Here is a 20,464-nt window from a genome sequence, read left to right on the forward strand (position 1 = left end):
CAACACGAGGGTCCCTGCAATTGCTTTGATGACATGTATGCTGTGCGAAGTTAGCATTTGAGCAGCTGTAAACTTTCTTTTCCCAATCAATTATCTTCACTTTACTTGTGCACCTGATAAGGAAATGCATGTATATATTATGTGCATTCCACATGACCAAGGTACTGTATATTAATGCATCAGAAATATCAATCGGATGAGCCGGATTGGATAGTCTTGGTTGACAAGTCCACTGAAAGCTATTCAGGAGTGAAGACTTTAAAGGCATTCTTAAATATATCAAATTTCTCATTTGACACAGGCCAAGCACCAGTCTGGAAATCATGACCTGCCCGACTGACACTATCCAGCATCATTTAAATAATACTGGTTTATTTTGTGTTTATGACTCTGATAGCCAAGGGGAAGAAGCTGTTCATATGGCGGTAGGTTCTAGTCTGAATGGAAGGTGGACTCCTGCCTGATGGTCGAACAAGTTGTGTCCTGCATTCGTAGGGTCTGCTATAAACGTGACCCGCACACGGCGCTGCTATCTGTTCCTGTCCCATGCATGGGCAATAGCCATCCACTCTCTGATGGAGGAGGGGAGTATCGACTCGATAATGGCTTTGTAAAACTGCACAAGCATCTTGGTTGGCAGCCAGGAAAAACAGGTTGACATAGGAGTTCCTGCTTTCAAGGTGGGTGATGGTTGTGTGGACCACTAACGAGTGGAGCAGTTCTTCATGCAGGCGTACTGGAGAGGGTCCACAGAGATTTCATTGAAGTTTTTGATTTGCGCCATGATCAGTTTATGAAAGCACTTCATGTCTGAATGAGGACTAATGGCTGATAGTCATTCAGACCTCTTAATGTGGAAGGGTCTTGGGTAGAGGATGACGGTGGCAGTCTCTAGGCAGGTTAGGAGAGATGGTAGTTGGAGCAAGGTATTCAAAATGTCTGTTGGCACCTTGGTCAGCTGGTGGGCACAGTCCCTCAGTATGTGCCCTGGGATACTGTCAGAGCCTGCAGCTTTGTTGGGATTCATCCTTTGCAGCATTTTCTTCACGTTTGTTGGTGATAAGCTGAGGGCCGGGTGATTGGGTGTTGGTGTGAGTCTGACGTTGAGGATGCTGTTGTCTGGGGTTCACAAAGTGGGCAGAGAACTGGTTAGGAGCATCTGGCAAAAAGGGGTCTTTTGAGCATTGCACATCCCTGATGTTGTAGTTTGTGATGCACTTAATGCCTTTCCACATGCTCCATGGGTCACTAGAGGTGAAGTGGCCCTGGATTTATTTATGTATTTATTTACCAAAGAGGTAGTTGGCTTTCCTGATACCCACAGCCAGCTCTTTTCCTGCTTCTCTAAGTGCTGATACTTTGTACACCCTGAAGGGAGCATCCGTAGACTTCAGCAGTGCCCCGCTAGTGCTTTTGGTTCAGGTATATGCCAATAGTCTTGGTGGTGGGGAAATCATCAGCACATTTTCTTATTAAGCGCAGGACGGAGCAACCGTATTTCTCCACGACCACTTCTCTTTCATGAGTAGCTGTTTCCCTGAACATTTGTTGTTATGCACACAAAGGCAGTATCACTGGGCCACACACCTGCCTGTGGGCATGGACTGCTTCAGAATTGGTTTAAACGCAAAGGTGCCAAAGTCCGGTCCTCAAGAGCCCCCGTCGAGCCTGTTTTAGAAGTCTGCTTCCTACAACACTCCTGATTCAAATGATAATTAATAGGCTTCTGCAAAGCTTGCTGATGAGGTGATCATTTGAACCAGGTGCATTGGAAGGGGGAGACATCTACAGTAAAACAGGCTGGATTGGGACTCTCGAAGACCGGGGCCACCCCTGGTTCAGAGGCTGGGGCAGTATGGCAATGTGGTCGGAAAAGCCGAGGTTGTGATGGGGGCAGGCTCCGTATGGACAGTGTATATTTGTGCACACACACAGTCCAGCATCTAATCCCCCCATGTTGGCATGGCTACATGCTGGTGAAAGCTTGTGAGTGTCCATCAATTTCACATGGTTAAAATCACCGGTGACCACACATAATAACTTTGAGTGCTGGGATAGCAGAGAGATAATGATGTTGTGAAGCTGCCGTAGCACCATGTTAGCATGAGCATCTGCATGACCTCTGGGAGCGACAAAGAGCGGTGATGTCAACAACCGTTGACTCGCAAGGCAGACAGAGTGCCCGGCTTCTAACAGTCAAAGGCTCCATTTTCCTTGGAGCACTTTCTCTAATGTTTGTGGACCAAGCTTTGTTGATATAAATACAGAGACCACTCCTGTGCTTCTTTCCCAAAAGTATAAGCCACAATCAGCTTGAAACAGCTTTAGTCCATTGATCTCAAAGGCTGCATGGAACAATTCGTCATCCCACTGGAACCACCCAACCTGAGATGTAATAAGCCCATTTTATTGTCTAGTGAGCCAACGCTGGCTTGGAATAGTGAGGGCAACGATGGCTTCTTAGTCTTTAGCTGAGCTAGCCATCAAGTACATTTCCCTGGCTCTTGTTTATGCAACACTTTCTGTTGCCAGAGGCTCCCCGTGCTGTGTACCGCTCCTTTTGTAGGACTTGCAGTCTGCCAAGAGCACTTTTCAATGTAGATAAAATAGTTAAACACGTTATTAGCGTTAAAGTGGCACAAAAATCAACTTCAAAGTCATTTTCAAGGGGCTTAATCCAGGGACTTTAAGAAGCCACTGCACCGCAGGGCGCAGCCATCAGTATTTTCTTGAAGGATGTGAGAAACGTGTTATTAAAAAAAATAATAATAATAAAACATAAATAAATAAACAGCAAAGTCATGTTAGAAGTGCAACTTAATAAAATAGAAGAGACTGTGAGCAGTTAAAAGGGTAGAGGCAATTACTTTTTAAAAGCATAAACAAGATCAGAGAGTACAGTAAGAAAATATGTACAATTCAAATTTTGTTCCCCTCCCTAACAGAGGCAAATGGAAGAGTTACAGGAAACAAAGATGCGCTTCTAAACGAGAATACAAATTAATGTTACAAAATTAATGCAAATATATTCAGATTCCTTATAACAGCCAGCAGTTTATTTTTTATTTTTTCCGAAATCTTTTGGTTTTTTTAAAACTGCAGGCAGAAAAACAGCAAGCTGTTTAAGATTCATGAAAGATTTATTTAATTCACCAGGCAGGGAGCTTTCCTGACAACATTTTACTTGTCTTAGTGGAGTGCCGCTTGTCTGACATTCATGAGGATCACATTGGACACGATGTACAGTGTATATACCATGACATATGATTCTCCCACATCTTCCACACATTTCTCCTGAGATTGCTTTGATCAGCCGTTTATGTGTTTACATAATCACATCCAGAAAACATCTCGCTGTCTGAAAACTATGGACAAATGAGAGACTTACTATGACTAAAGCATGTGATACACTTCAAGCTCCAATGCTTTTAAAACCGTACTGGTTGAATGAAATTGCAACCACAATGCAGGGGCCAACAACTCGAAGACACCATCTTGTGATGCTGGTTTTGTCACAAAATGGAAGGATGCATCTGGCTTCCCGCCATTGTTCACCTAACCTTTACTGCTCAATGGATTTCGCACAGCTTAATGATTAGAATGTCATGCGGGTTGTTAAGTAAAATACGTTATGTTGCTGATCAACAAATCAGGTACAATTTCAAAGATTGCGCCATAAATTCAAGAAGGACAAAACAATCCGTAATCACATATTGATTTTGAGATGGTCACAGTCACTGCAAGTGATCGCAAGTCTGACCTCAATTCACATTGGGCCTACCGCACTAAAGCAACTGAGCTGGAAAATTGCAAAAATATGGGAACTATGGCGCAATTGTTAAAGAAGAAGCTGTAGTCATATTATTTTAATACAAAGAGCAGAAACTGCAGATTAAGAAAATGACAAGTTTTGATATTTCAAAGGGTGTTTGTTCTACAGTACTATACAACTGTACTTGGCGTGTGCAGTACCACAGCAGAAGATGCTTCACGCTTCGCTTTGTCATCCACAAGTACACATGGAATGAAAATGGTTAAGTATTATTGTGAAACAACATGCACTGTATATACTGTATACTGTATTGTTGCAGCACGACAATGGCGGCAACAGGCGGAATATCCCTTACACCTGGAAACAAATACTTTTGTTGTGAAAGCTCGCAACACACAAATATTTTCTATTTGGCAGTTATTTATATATTTAATTATTATTTTTAATCAGGGCAACACTAGTGGCACATGGTGGACCGCTCAACAACTGGTCGCCGAACCCCACACATTACGCGACAGTACGGTCTGGTTGAGTCGCGTCGCATGGAGTGCAAATGGCTTTAAGCTATCTATCGAGAAGAGCTACACTGGAAATCAGCATCCACAAAGTTTGACACCCCGTATAATACAACATATTTCTTTGACTCTGTTTACTTTTCATCCTTGTGTAAAGCATTACTGCAACTGCTTTCACAGGCCAGCCGAAGACCAGCTGTCCACACACTTGCGTGGCTGTGTGAGTGACAAGGAGGTGCAGTGAGAGGCACTGAAGCGCTCATTGTAGAAGAGCTGCTTTGAAATCCTCCAGCTTCTTTTCTTTCAGCCCATGCAGCGCAAAAGTCCATCCACACCCACCGTGGAAACTTCCTCTTCACGCAAGGGTTTCCATACTCACCCTTTTGAGCCTGCACCAAACTAAAATGTTTCTCCCAAATTAAACGAAGACTGTGACTGCATATAAATCCGGCTACAAGGTATCCCAATACCATCGCTTTGTTTGGCTTGGATTTAGCTTCTCAATCACTGTGTGTGGCCATGAAAGGGCAGGGGTGTGTGGAAACAAATTCCTACGCTTAACCCAAATGAGCACTGCATTTACAAACAGCCAAGCAATCCAAGTTTGACCCTAATGTCACAAGCTTTTCGTAAACACAATACCAATTAGGGTACCTTGGAAAATAAAGAGGGGTATTTAACTCGGGGAGTTAAACAGATTTCAACCATCTGTTTTGGAGAGCTTAGGCAATGACTGTCTCCCACTGTCTAGGTGTATTTGGTGACAAGAAGAAAACCAAATAAGAGCACTCAACCAGGAAACAAATCAGGCATGTCGAACACCAGTCTTTGCTTCACGTAGGCCATATGTCTCAAAAACCATCTCAATGTTCTATCAGTGGCAGTAACCCTTGTGAAACGTTCCAGTCAAGAAGTGTGAGTAAATCTTGTTATTTATGGACGAGACAGACAGCAAATGTAGGCATCTTCGATAACATGTTTTGCAGACACATTGCTTTATTAGAAGTCAATGCAGGCCAAGTAAACAATTTGCTTGTTATCCCAAAAGCAGTGTATTTTCAGTATGAATAATTTATTGAAGCATTGTTTGTATAATATATAAATGCCTCGGCTTTGAAAGTTACAGTCCCACTTCATTTTTTTTCATGGTCTGTTACAAAGAGCCCATGCAGGTCATTCTGCTAGAAGTATTTATTAAAATTCTGACATTTGTGGGTACTGAAACGAAAAGATAAATGTAATGTGAGTGGCTCTGTTTTTAGTGTCGCACTTCACAATCAGACATTTCAAGTGGCCGTATCAGTCCCGTAGATACAAATGGTTTTGTTTTCCTTGACATAACTTATTTTATTTCCTCCGCCTTTTCAGCCACCTCCAACACGCACATACTGCAGAACAATACAAAAACTACAGTACAGTATTTGGGAACTAGTGGTACATGTCAAAATGCCTTGAATGTCAAATTTCACAGGGAATCGATAGATTTCAAGGTAAATTATTTCATACATAAATCTGCAAGAAAATATTCTCTGATACTGACTAATGATAAGATGCATTACTTTAAAATGATACAAAAGTACTGAAGTTTTAGTGATTGCCCAAATGGCTCATCAGTATTAGGTCACTCCGTGGCATCCACGTTGCCAGCAAAGCATCTTTGCCAGATTCACTAAAATGTGCTTCTTAAAGTCGTATTTAAAACATACATGAATAAAATAGACAGCTTTCACTTAAACATTGTACATACTAGGGCTGTCACAATGGAATCTTTCTAGAATCGATTCATCACTCTCTCACAAACCTTTGCAATAGTGCTTCCATATCGACGATGTTTGGCGGAACCCCATGTCCAAATATGGTCAAATTCATATTAATGGTCTGTCCCGACTTTGTCTATTATTTTTATGCAATGTAAACCAATTTCAGTGGGTGAAAATAGCGTGAAAACAAATTCACTCCTGTTCTTGAACATACCTTGTATCTGAGAGGTGTTGCAAAACTTCGTCTATTTCCAAAGGTCTCAAGAACTCATGTAGCATAATAGTCACCTGAAAACAGTAGGTGAGATACATTTAAGTTGGCATGTTTTGTTCAAATCCGTTGCTGCAATGTCTCACTGGAGATCAACCCTCGTAAGCCATGGAGGTAAGTCTCCATTGCATCTTAATATCTGCTTAATACGTGAGGTTCAGTTGGCTGTTTTATGTATTGTATAGCTCATGGCTTAAAGACCTTAACAATGAGTTTGTGAAGATGAAAAAAGGACAGGTGTTTGCTTTTGTGATGCATTAAAAAGCTTTTTGTACGGTCAGCATTACCGTGGACTTTAAATTGTACGTCTGCCGCTGGTGCCGTGTATGGACTACTTTAATCAATGCCAGCTTAATAAATTTGCATTTTTTAGCATAGTAAATTAGCGATTGACTATCTGTTTGGGTGGTCTTGTGTTGATGTGATTGTGCAATGTATATACAGTAGTAATATAAGGTACAATGCGACGAACAAAAGCGATGTCACAGGAACTCAAGCAAGCTGGAGTTTTTGTTGTTTTTTTGTTTTTATCCTGAAACGTTCTCATTTTGATTGGACATCGGAAACCAATATGTGTGGCATTGACCCCTTTCAAAATGATGCCTCTTTTCTCTTTCACACAGTCTTTGCCGGCCTGTCTTTCTGGCTTGTATTACACCATCCTTAATAGCACCAAACTGATCACCACTCCCTGGAGGCACCCTCCGTTAGCAAGTGTCGAACGCTTCTTTTCTCAACACCCCTCTCAAGCCTGAGAGCAGTGAAGAAGCACCTTGATGATAACGCTGATATTGAGTTTCAGAGAAGTCATCGCTCACCATTTGAGCGACTAGTGCTGGAGGTGTTTGAGGAGGGGGAAAACGGCGCTGATAAGAATCTCCCTCTTTGTCTCAGAGTGGTGACCTGCCCTGCTGGGTCAAAATCCTGAGAAGCTAACTGCTATGGAGGTGTTGAGAAATTGAAGGATGATGTGAAAAGGGCTATAGAGTTACTATGATCTGCACATTTGCTTCATTGCCCAAGGCCTTTTTTTCTCTTTAAGGCAATTGGAGCATCTCTCTTCTTTCCCCAACTGAGGTCTCATCAAAACTTTATTGCATGCCATGTCTTGACAAACCCCTTAAGCCTTGATTCATTTGGTACACCAACTCTTGGTGGCGATAAAGTAACGTGTAGTGGCGTTCATATTAGAAAACAATGTTAGAAGTACTGTACCAAAAAGGAATCTTCGTTCAAATAATCAAACACCAGAGCATTCCACATGCTTTTTGACATGTTGGCTAATGGCATAAAAGCTTGAAGGTTCGCTCCCGCTTTGATGCGCATCCTTTTGGGGCCATGAAAGAAAGTTGGTGTAATGTGCAATGATAAACACCCATAAACATCTGTCTAATTTTACTTAGAGGCTATTAGTGTGCCATACTGAGAGGCGCTTTCATTCTCTCTGAGTGAGACTCTTCTCATCTATAAAACATGCAGGTTACACAGAGAGGTAGCTCTAAACTGCCAGTTTGCTCATTTAGTAATATCCAGGGAGTTCCATTATTAGGTGTTCATTTTCCACTGGCTGGCCTCTTGCTGCCCTCTCGTCAGGGGTGGGGGGTGGTGGGGGTCACACTGCTTTGCGGTCATGAATTGGGAAAAGAACTGAGTGCAATTTTTCTGTTGCAGTAAACCATTTTAATACTGTCAATTCCGTAGTACATGGCCCAATGACAACGATTCAAATTCTAATCTTCGAGATTCTTCACGTTTTTGAATTATTTTCTAATGTTCTGATTCAACAAAAATTACAGTTGCGATCGCTGTTTCAAGCATTAAATCGGAAGTCAACTCAAATAAATAATTTTACTATAATAGTGTACATTAAGTGTGCACCTATGAGTCTAAACACTAATTAATAGTGTGTTTGGAGAATATGAGTTCAGCAGTAAAATCCATCCACCTTCAGCCATCTCAGGAGGCGGCCATTTTGCAATTTGCTGTTGACTGAAAGTGACAGCACAGTTGCTCAGGGCTCAGCTAATGGCCATTCAAGTATCACATAACCAAACTCAGAAAATAGGTACGCCGTGATTGGTCATTAACTGATCACTCAGCAACAGTGATGTCATTTACAGTCGACAGCATGGCAAAATGGCTGTCCGAGAATGAACAGGTGAATGTTGCTGCTTGATGTGTATGCCACAAACGCAGTATTAATCAGAATGCCGTGTTTAGACTGGTGGAGCGGCATAGAACACAGTGATAATTTTTGCACCAACTTCCCCCATTAACAAAATGAAGTACAGGTATCTATAATTCTTAAAAGGTAGATATTGTGGCTAGATGCCATGTGATTAAAGGGATCATAAAAATTAAATACAACCTTGGCTGAAACAGGGTGGTTCTGACATGTCTTCTATAAAAATAAATAAATAAATAAAATTACAAAAAGAAGCCATCAGATTCGATATCTGCTGCAGTCTGGTGTATTTTTAATCAACAAAACTGCCCAGCCACTGGGTAAGTGTAGCGGTTTGAGGGTAGACATGTACTGCCTGACTGGAACATGGGAAATTACATCTGGTGATACACAAAGAAACTCGTCCAAGTCCCCCGCCTGTCATAACTTCCTCTAATCTCTCGCTCTTCATCTTCTCTTCCTCACCTGGAAGATTTCAGAGGAACCCTATAAATAAAACAGTCACTACATTGTCTTTGGCCTATGAGAGAAAAAAAACAAAACAGATGGCAATCAAAACAGTACTTAGTCAACTTCCCCAAATTATACTCTTAACAAAGAACCTGCTTCACTCAGTAAGACAATGATGGATGGTATCTCCAGGGCTCATATCAAAAAATGGTTGCTTCACACTATTTACAACAATAGAATTTAGCCACTTGAGATATAATTAGCGTCACAATCAGCCAGATCATAAAGCAGTGACCTAGATACAGCTAATAGCACGGTGATTGCAATGTTTAGCAGAGGTGGGTGGAGTAGCTAAAAATTGTACTCAAGTTAAAATAATGTTACATTCGAATATGACTCAAAAGTAAAAATATTGACTCAAGCAAAAGTAGACCTGCAAATAAATACGACAGTAAGTACTCAAGTACTGATTAACTACTGAGTAACATCTGATTATTAATCAGAGCATGAACATCAAGGAAAAAAAATAAAATGAGATCTGTAACTTCAGATATTGCCCAACAACATCAACTACACAGAAATAAATTATGTCTTGGTACATTAAATTCAGGCAAATTTAGCCACAAGAAATGGTATTTGTTCAAACTCGGGGGGACACACAACGTAAAAGGCATAATAGCCTCACCAGGTAATAATAACAGAGACGTGAACAAGGCTGCTCGGTGCCTGAAATGCCGTTCATTTTCGTAGTCTTCAGGCTAAACAACAATAGACCAGCGGTTCGGTTTCAGAGTTGAATGCCACTGTTTCCTCCACTGTTTATGTAAAATCTTTTTTCACCTTCAAAACTTGGGTGCGGCCATGGAGACTGTGTGTAGTCATGGGACATTCTGGCTCCATTTGATTGGTGGGAGAGAGAGAGAGGAAGAGAGGAAGAGAGAGAGAGAGAGAGAGAGAGAGAGAGAGAGAGAGAGAGAGAGAGAGAGAGACCCCGCTAGAAACACCGATAGAGGATTGGTGTAACAGAGTGATGTGGCAGCACCCAAGGCACAAGTTTTTTTCTGACAAACCAAAACAGTTTGAGGAAGCAATCATGAATACAAAGAGTATCAAGCGGAATGTAGCTCATTTAGCATGTTAAAAATAGCATGTTTTTTTTTTCTGAACAAATCATGAAAGTAAAAAGTGTGTTGCATTAATACTACTCGGTTCAAAAAGGTACGAAAGTATTGTTTATATCGATTGTCACAACCGATCTCTGCTGCAGAGGCAGGTAATATTCTTTATACTTATTGATTCAGGCCATCTTTTACACAATCCATATATCTTCACATGGTTGCGAGAGATGTTCTTCATCCAGAAAAATATTCAACTGTCACCCACAGTATTGGGAATTCTGATCCATCACAAATGCTGTGTGGTCTTACACTTATTGGAGATCGTAATCTGCTTTGTTTGCTCATGGATGGGGACCGAGATTCTATTAGAGAGATTAAATTGTTTCCATGGCCAGCTGAGGCATCAAAGGCCAACTAAATTGCAACCCCTGAGTTGAGTAGGTTTCTCTTAAGTCACTTATTTGTCCGTTTCATCATGCTAATGGCAGAAGCCATCATCCCATTATAGTGCCACAGCTGAGTGAGGTCAGACAAATGCAGTTTGTTGGAGGTTGCACAACCTGCAAGTCAAGTCTCGCTGCTCTTCATGTGTACATGGCAACAAATCATCAGCTTGTCTATAGCTACTCTCGAAGCAAACCTTTGAACCCTGCTGCATTAACGACTGCATTTTTCAAACTCGTTTACACTTATTGAAAATTCCTTGCTATAATGTGTTATCAAACACAATTTTGTCTCACTAAAATTGGTTTGGTTGCCTGAGGAATTTTATACATCATCAAATCAGGATGTGCAACTTAAATGATTTTGTTGAATTTTCGGGGTTTCATCAGCGCTACTGGGTGCCCCACATAGAATCATCCACTTATTCATCAGATGTATCACAAAAATGCTATTTTTAGTATGGACAAAACACGTGCTTATGGCTGTTCTTTATTAAACCAACATATGCCTGTATTATCTTGAACTTTATTTGTTTTTCATGTGACATTTCACATATAAAATATCAGATATTCAACAAGAAAGGGTTTGAATAATCAAAAATTAACCACACACTGCGATTTGTTTTTTCAGTGCAAAGGGCTCATGCATAAAAGTTATACATTCAAGGACAGCACAAAACCGCTGAACAGCAAACCAACATTACGTGCAAAAAATAATTTGGGGCTTTTTCCACACAAACATCTATTCACTCAAAACATTATATTATTCGGGTACTACGCCTGTCCTGCATGTTATTCCAAATAAATAGGTTGTGTTGTGTATTAAAATCAGTGAATAACTGAATCCACAGGTTATGGTTGATAATTCCCCCCCCCCCCTCATTTAAAAAAATATTCAAGGGACAACTCAGTGTGGTATGCCCATCCCTGCTGTAAATCATGATCAACGTGAATATTCTGAGCACGCAAGGCAAAGTCACCTCAGTAATACTTTAAAGACCAATTGCAATCAAATCTTTACCCGCTTGAAAGAAAAACAATGGCAATGCAGCTACTGAGATCACTTTTGCACTGACTCTAAATGATAGAGTTCGCTTGTGCCCATTAGTCACAGGATAGTAATATAAAAATATTGACTTAGCAGTAAGATCACTCAGGACTATGTCAATCAAGATTATTAGTCATTTCTCCTGGACATCTCTCAGACATGGCACTGTTCATCATTGCCACACGAACACTGACGTGTTTCTCATTCCACAGAAGGAAACATTTTATCTATAATGACTCCACATTCCCTAAGCCCTACAGTAACCACACAATCACTTGTGTCAACAGAAGAAAACCCATTTCATCAGGATGTCCAGTCACTGCTTAGCATCCATGAGGACAACAACTGTGCAGCCAAAATGGACCTGGAGAGCAACTGATGATATTGGCTTTCACTGCATTTGGCGGGGGAGTTTTTCATTAATAGACAGAGAATGTTCAATTAAAAGGTCACTTCATCATGGACATGTTACATCACTGCAGCAGGGGGACACACACACACACACACACACACACACACACACACACACACAAAAACAAAATACTGAGTAGAATGTTTTGATCATATATTTAGATTTCAATAATTGAAACATAAGTAACTTACATTAATCGCTGTCATACATTCACCTTAAAAAAAAGGAAGAAAATAAATCAAAGGCCACTAAAACTTTTACTGAGCTTTACCGTGTTCATTGATTCATTCTAATTTTAAAACAGAAAGCATGAGCAAGTTGATGGATGTTTTTTTTTTTAAATTTCATTCATTTGCATGGTTTTAGGAGTAATAATTGCCAAACTGTCAGACGGTATACAATGAGATGGTAGTCAGATAAGGAGAAGGTGAACAAATGAATATGCTGACATCCATAAAGATTGCACTGCCTAGGCAACGAACAAGTCTTTTTCAAACCATTTCCCTCAACCTTGCTTCATTAATTTCAACAACTGTAAATGGTTGTCCATTTATATGTGCCCTGCGATTAGCTGGTGACCATTTCAGGGTGTACATTGCCTTCCGCCAAAAACAGCTGGGATAGGCTCGTGCACGCGCGCGACCCTCCTGAGGATAATCGATTCACATAACGGAGGGAGGGAGGGATGGATGGATGGATGGATGGATGGATGGATGGATGGATGGATGGGGTACTTCCATCCTCCTCTCGGAGAAAAGAAAAAAAAAAAACAAAACAACCAAAAACAATCTTTTATCTGCATACTTGCAATGGTATGTCGGGTCGTGGGCTTTCCAGGATGTAGTAAGCCTAAATTGGCACTATCTCAGCATGGTTTAATTTAAAAAATGCAGCAGCTTAATATTGGATAGTTTTTAGACTGCTGAACATAAGCAGGTGCTGACAATCTACAAGACGTCTTGAATTTTCTATTCATCTCCTAAAACACTTCTAAAAGGAACATCCGAGGGCATGCAGAAAAGGAGCATTGCTACAGCTGAGCTTAAGAACCCTCTCAGCCACCCCTTGACAAACCAGGGCTTCCATTCGATATGTCAGTGATCGGTGGGGACACAGTGCCCCCTAGAGGCAAATTGAGCAAGCACTGATTAAGTCACACTGCTGCTGCATGCAATTGCAGAGGATTGATGCTCCAAGAAGAAATATATTTATTTAGTGAGTTAGTTAGTTATTTGGTTGTTTTCAAAACATGCTCTGCATCAAACATGTACAACATGCTCCTGACATTAAGTGACATTTTGATGTGAAATGTGTCATACTAAATCTAGTGCCAGTTTAGAAAATAGTCACTTTTTTTCTGGCTCCAGGAAAGACAATTAACAGACAATATATCCAATTTCCACTTCATAATCACCTAAAAGTACTTGGTCGTAGATGCCCACATTGTATCCCACCAAGCACCCTCTAACCATTTATGATACTGCATGTACAATATATGTCCTATAAAAATTATTTTAAGATTGACTTTCCGCCCACTATTGTATGATTGCCAGTTCTGCATAAAAACAAAGGCATTTACTGCTCGATTAAACCGGGAACATGAATAATTATATCTTGTGATCAAAATCACTGCCGGTCAGAACTATCTTTCAATGTCTTCCTCTATCTTTTCTTTCGTCGCTTTTTTTTTTTTTTTTGCAGTTTTCAGTGCAAGTCTGTAAATACACCGTCAGTGAGAATGAATGGAATTTAGGAAACCATTTTTTTTAATGGATGCATATAGATTTTTCTCCGTATTCACTGACTGGCCACAACTTGATGACTCCACAATCTTCACCAAAAGTTCCATTAAAAACTCTTCCTCACCAAACATAGTGTTCCTCAAACATGGTGGAACATGGAAAATTAGAGGCACAGGACGGGCCAGAATGAGTTTCAACAAATAACAAAAAGTGAATTTTCTTTTTTCTTTGCGAACTCACCCTTATTCTTTGTGGCCGCCTGTTTGTCTCTGCTGTACGGCCCGTTGTTCCCTAAAAAGCACATCCTGTTTCTCACATAACACCAACGAAAAAAAAGTGGATTTCCGATCATTCCCGTAGCTGTGTTGAAATGTGATTACCAGTATCTTTACTATAGCATTTAACATCTCTGAAAGTAGCAGTTGCCTGTTTCAGCTTCTCCTTTCCGACATGCATCCCAACAGCAAACAAACAAAGCAGAATATGCGAATCCTATAAGACGACAAATACTGTAAGTAAGGAAATTGCTCAGACTGCAAGGAAGAACACGACACGAGACGCAAATATTACAAAACATAACTGAAGGCAGATTTTACACAGTATGCAAATAATTAGGGAGGGGGTTACCGCGAAGTGGGACATTTCATTTTACTGTGGAATACATTTGTATTCTCCTTATTACACAGCTGAAGCTGCTCCGAGGCAGTGTGGATATGCTTTGTTTTTGCAAATTTGTATGGCATGTTTTAACTTGGTCTGGTTGTTGTATGACTGAGCGCAAAATACTCCAGCTGGTGTGTTACTCATGATCACTTTTGTGAAAAGATTGAGCCCCATTAACTGGACCTAAAACAGGACCCAATGTAGCCCTCCACCTGGGTCATTTCACTGTTCAGCAGAGCAGCAAGTTCTGTGAAAGCAGCAGCATTGACCGTCATTCATCGTGTGACAGTGGAACAACCACAAATGTGTGTTGTCATTTAGCTTGGAGCCAAATGAGTTTGAGTTTTTTTTTTTGTGAATACGCAGGAATAGAGCCACTGAAACACTGCCTCTGATGACAGTTAATCACAGGGCACAAATATCCCCCCCTTAAAAAAAAAAAAAAAAAAAAAAAAACAAACATGGAGGCACACGAAGAACATCCAAACTCCATTCTGAGATGCTCCAACAAAGAACCTTGATCTCCTGCCTCTGTGGCAGTGGGGCTGACGACTATTTCAACAAGCTGCCTAAAAGTCACCAAAGGTGAAGCAAATGACAGTGAAAAGACCTAACGTTGTGAGACATTTGCACATTCCGAGGCAGTGTGGATATGCTTTGTTTTTGCAAATTTGCATGACATGTTTTAACTTGGTCTGGTTTATGCAAAACTTGTGTCACAAGACTTGGTTGAAGAACCAAGCAATAGTAATCAGTGGGTCTAGAGCAGTTTGAGAAAGAAAAAAAAGCAAAGAAAAGAAAAGTACAAAAAAGAAAGAATGTCTCATTTAGACAGTGGAGTCGGTCTAAGGTGTGACCGCAGACACCGGAGCCCGATATTGTCTTATGACTTTCAACATGTAAGAGGCTTTAGAAGAGCCATCAGCCAAACAGAATTAAGGGAGCATTAAAAACTCAATGACTCTAATAATTAAACTTTAACAGAGGACATAAAGAAAAACCGACACCCTCTAAAAGCTGTCAGCAACCACTATTACAGTGGAACCGCAAGGGCTCATAAAATTATGAACCTTTGTAATTCATTTTACACTGTTGTTTTGACTAAGAACTTTAATACACCCTGGAACTCCTATATATGAACCATTTTCACTTTTTCTTTCCATAGTTTGGTTGGTCCTGCGACTTGTATAACAAGAGCACGGACTTCATAAATGTAATTGTTCCTCATCCATTGTTCATATTTTGGGTTTGAGTCAGTTCATTGCAGGTTGGTTCACAGAAATAAAGCCACAATTGCCAAAGAAAATGTTTTGGTTCTGAGCTTATCGTGGAGTAATGAACATTGATTCCACTGTTACCGAGTTGTGTGTCACGCATAATCTTTAGTAGATCAGAAAGTCTTTGTTATTGGGTAAAAACCTTGTATGTCTATTAACTAAAGCATTTTTGAGTATTTGTCAACGAAAACCTTTTTGACTTTTCGTTGACTAAAACTATCATGAATCGGAATGACTAAAATGTGAGAAACTCAAAAGCATTTTTTCCTAAAAGACTAAATCTAAAACGGCTGCCAAAAAACACCATTAATAGTCCAGCTGTTCAAGTTTCTAGAGTTTCAATACTTTTGTAGTCACATCTGACAGCACAAGCTATGGTTTGCAGATTTCTTTGTTCAGTTATAAGTAAGGAGAAGGGTAGAAAACAATTTCTAAGTTCGGAATATGTCATAAATATGTCACTGAAGGAAGTTATCATCAAGCGAAGAAAATATGGCAAAATAGTGACATTACCAAGAACTTGATGTGCCTCTAAAACGTGTTCAAGTCCAAGAGGCAGACAGGAATATTGAAGGAACTACAGGAAATTCTGCCAACTAATTGCGCATGTGCAAAATGAAGTATAAATATTTCAGACTTTCATAAGTGAAGGTCTGAAATATCCTCCAAAAATATCAAGCTGTTAATGTTTTGTAAAAAGAATGGTGAGAATAAGTGGCTAAAAAAGTGAATGATGTTTATTAATATGTTTCCTATTGCATGTTTGTATTGCCTTGAATTAAAACAAATGGAAAAGACCAACTTACTTTTCTTATAAATCATACTAAGATTTGAGTCTGGATCACTTGACATCAAATTAGACTTGATGCACCCTGTGAACTACAATGAGGTGGTCCCCTGGATTATAGAATGTAAAAGTAGACATTGAATACATTGTTACATAGCAACAAGGTTTATATATATATATATATATATATATATATATATATATAAATAAATAAAAGCACAAGAGTGTAAAGTCTGACGCACCATGTAGGTTGTGCGCAGACAAACTTTAGAACATTGCATAATTTTGTGTACTGCCTACAAAAAAAAAAAAGCAAATCTGAAAAGGTTTTTCCTTCTCATCTGCCATTACCTAACTTCCAACTGCCAAGGTATTTCACTAAGTGTAAGAGATCCTACCACAGGCATACACAAAAAGGTGTTGTAGTCTGTACAAATAAAAACGCCAATACTGTATACATTCAATCGTCACACCAAGCTAGGGACGTTTTGGCTTTTGGACGAAATCGCAGGATGAATTTATTGGGAAACATAAACTGACTTTTTCTGAACTTTTGTTTCTAATCAGTGGATTAAACACTGATTGTGTATTTCTCACCATTGAAGTTGGTGGAAAACAGCCATTTAATTTTTATTTTTTGTCAGCTGAAATACTAAATCGCTGTTGTGCTTAGGCCACTGCACTAAGAGCATTTCTTTGCCACTATTTGATGTCACCTTGTTGACAGGGAGTCTCAATTTCAACAAAATTGGTGCTTTGTCACACCCAATACTTCGATTTTCATTAACAGAATACGATAGCCACGACATGTTGATAAATAAGGCATCTTCGGCACCAACAACCTCTTAATAAGACCAAAGGCAAAGTACTTACCAGCATTGACAATGGCATCCAACTCCAGGACAGTTATGTCTCCTTTGTAGAGAGAAACTTTCTCACTGAGACCACCTGTGCCTGTCAAAACGTTCCCATCTTCTCTTCCGTCAGCTAAATGGAAAAATAAAAATAGTAAACTCACCACAATATATTAGGATGAGTTCAGATGGATGTAATTTAATCATTGATTCAATATAATGTTTCAAAATATAAAATCAAGTGTACAGCTTTGTGTGGTATTTATAATGGAATATTGTTGAGCACAAACATTGAAAAAAACGTAATTCAATTATGGCCCTTCCAACATTGATGATTGTTCTTACCTTTATGTACTCTTACCATTTACAGCAGTGGCAAACAAACAATGGTTTTCTTAACAATATATATATATATATATATATATATATGTGAATCAGTAGACCAAGTCATTCTACTCACCTGTAATTCAAATCAAAATAAATCTTAATTTTCAAATACAACGTTTAAGTGGACATTGCAAATTCCTGGATGTCACATTTTTACACAAACCCACAAGTCATGTTTTGTCCAAATTCATTAATGAATTACAAAATAAAAAACTTAATGCAGCATAAATAAAACAAATGTGACAGTTAAATATGACACATTCAACCACTGGTAACACAAAACACATGATGAGGATTAACGTCCTAATAAATCAATTAAATTCATTGCATCATCCAAGGAATACCGGGAAATAACTGGCTTTACCATCATTACGAAAGATATGAACAGTATTTTATTTTGTCACTGTAGAAAAGGCTACAAATTCCTCAGTATGTTAACCTTAGGGCTACTAATGTACAGTATGTACTTTGTTCTTGCGTGAAAAGCGAGTTCATGTAAGTCACGCATGCACACTGCCACAAATGGCTTGAGGAGACAGTCGGCCACACAACATGACGTCTGGGGCTTGCGTAAGCACGGTGTTGTGACTTTGTTTAGAAGTCTGCGGTGACGACCAGTAAATAGTGTCTGTAACGTTGCCATCACCAGCGTCGCTGAGCTGGACTGGGCTGCAACTGCACATCCAACCACAGCAGTTGAAATACACTCATTAATAATACCCTCTGATACTGAGAAGTCACTGTTTATCATACCGTCCACAGTTAGGGTTTTATTAAATAAAATGGAAACATGTCCAGAACCTTTCCCAACATTAAAAACAGGATCAAGTCCAAATTTTAAAAAAGCAACATTTTTCTGAGCTTAATTTATTAGATAAGGCTATTTTATTTGCTGCTGCTTTGTTTTGTGTACTCGCATAGTCTACTGCTATCTATGCACTGTTTTGCAAGCTAACAGCCAATCAGAGTGATCAATTGTCACAATTTGCATCGTGTGGTTGATGGCTCATTCATTCAAGTCATAGCTAAAAAGGACAATGAAATAAAAATGTCAAAATTCTTCACACAGTAAAATGCATCCGTGCTTTGACCAGAGACAATAAGTTATTTAACGTTATTTTTTTCACCCTTCTTTAGCTACAATTTAATGTTCTGTGACTGTATATAAAGGCAGGTCAAGATAGTTGGAGTCAGTATCCTATCGAAAAAAAAAGTCATAGGCTGGCTGGTCCAATTAAGCATTTTCCTCATACCCGTTCACCAGCAAGTATCTGACTGCACTGTAATGCAAAGTGTGATGCAGGAATTTGACCAGCAATGGTGTCTTCTCTTACAGTAGTTATCTTCTCTCCAGGTTGGAATCTTGTCCAGACTTATATAATCTTGACGACGATAGCCCTCTTTGCGTCGCTCATCGCGGTCCATGCGAAGAAGTCTCTCTATTAAAAGAAAGTGAAAGTATGATAAAAATGAACATGCCAGCCAATCCCGCTACAGACCAAGGACAATAATCTGTACAAATCTCACACACACACACACACACACACACACACACACACACACACACACACACACACACACACACACACACACACACCATTTTCACAAACATAAAATGCACAAAAAAGTCTTAAATTTCCTACAAAATGGACAGGGCACCTAATAATGTGTGTCGCCTTGTGTATGCACCAAGTTCCAAAATCTGTGAATGCTGTTGTGTGACTTCGATGAGGGCTCCGCCTGACTGACTAATGTTGTGCCGACATGCTGCTTATAGAGGAAAAGTGGACGTAACTGTGGAGAGCATGCGGACGTTAAAGTGGGAAGGGTGGGCGTAAAAGAGGATTCTAAAGGCACGCCCTTAGCAAGTGTATACAGTAATCTCTCGTTTATCGTAGTTAATGGGGACCAAAACCACCCGCGATAAATGAAAATCCGCGAAGTAGTGACCCCCCTTCATGTAGGTACATGTACATAATATTTATAAGGCCAAGTTTAATGGTATACATGCATGTAGAAGTAAATTTTGAAGTAATGAACATGACTTCATACTGTATACTAATAGATTTAAACATGTATAAGTTAGGTTAGTTTATGAATAACAAAATACAGTAAACAGAATTTTTTTTTTTTAAGTCCGCAAAAAGTCCGCAAACGGTCCGCGAGAAGCTGCGAAAGTCAGTAAAACAACAGTGAGTCACATAGAACAACATATACAGTACTGTACTACATGTAAATGATTTTTTTTTTTAAATGAATATGTTTGAAAAAATCTGCGATGCACTGAAGCCGCGATAAACGAACCGCGAAATAGCGAGGGAATCACTGTATAGTACGTGCATTGTGCAAAACTATGAAGAGACACGCTTACGAAGCACAGTTTGAACTGTAAGGCATTAATTACGTGGAAGACCATGATAATCAAGCAGCCGCAAGAGAATTCAAGATCAACGAATCCATGGTGCTTGGTGTTTTTGTTTTATGAAACGGCGCCCTGTATCAATCGGGCAAGGACGACCATCCTTGACACTCCACCTTTTAATACGGTGTGCCGTGTGTGTGTGTGTGTGTGTGTGTGCGTGCGATTGTGTGTGTGTGCGCGATTGTGTGTGTGTGTGTGTGTGTGCGATTGTGTGTGTGTGTGTGTGTGTGTGTGTGTGTGTGTGTGTGTGTGCGCGCGCACGATTGTCTGTGTGTGTATGTGTGTGTGTATGTGTGTACGTTTTCTGAAGCTGAGCCATGATTGGACGTTCCCAGACCCCTGAGGAACTGCTGTCATT

At 39.8% G+C, this 20,464-nt stretch overlaps 1 protein-coding gene across 3 annotated transcripts in view; it reads right to left on the minus strand.

The window, feature by feature from the left end:
• Positions 1-20,464, minus strand: part of macrod2 (mono-ADP ribosylhydrolase 2) — a 362,991-nt gene that overhangs the window by 340,626 nt on the left and 1,901 nt on the right. For all 3 annotated transcript variants that reach the window (XM_019870487.1, XM_019870486.1, XM_019870484.1), the window contains exons 2-3: positions 19,019-19,123; positions 17,317-17,430 (exon numbers count right to left, since the gene is read on the minus strand). In XM_019870487.1, the coding sequence (XP_019726046.1) occupies positions 17,317-17,430; positions 19,019-19,123 (219 nt within the window). The remainder of the gene's footprint in view (positions 1-17,316; positions 17,431-19,018; positions 19,124-20,464) is intronic.

Source organism: Hippocampus comes, unplaced genomic scaffold (genome assembly GCF_001891065.2).
Source record: "Hippocampus comes isolate QL1 unplaced genomic scaffold, H_comes_QL1_v1.1 scaffold76, whole genome shotgun sequence".
Taxonomy (NCBI): Eukaryota; Metazoa; Chordata; class Actinopteri; order Syngnathiformes; family Syngnathidae; genus Hippocampus; species Hippocampus comes.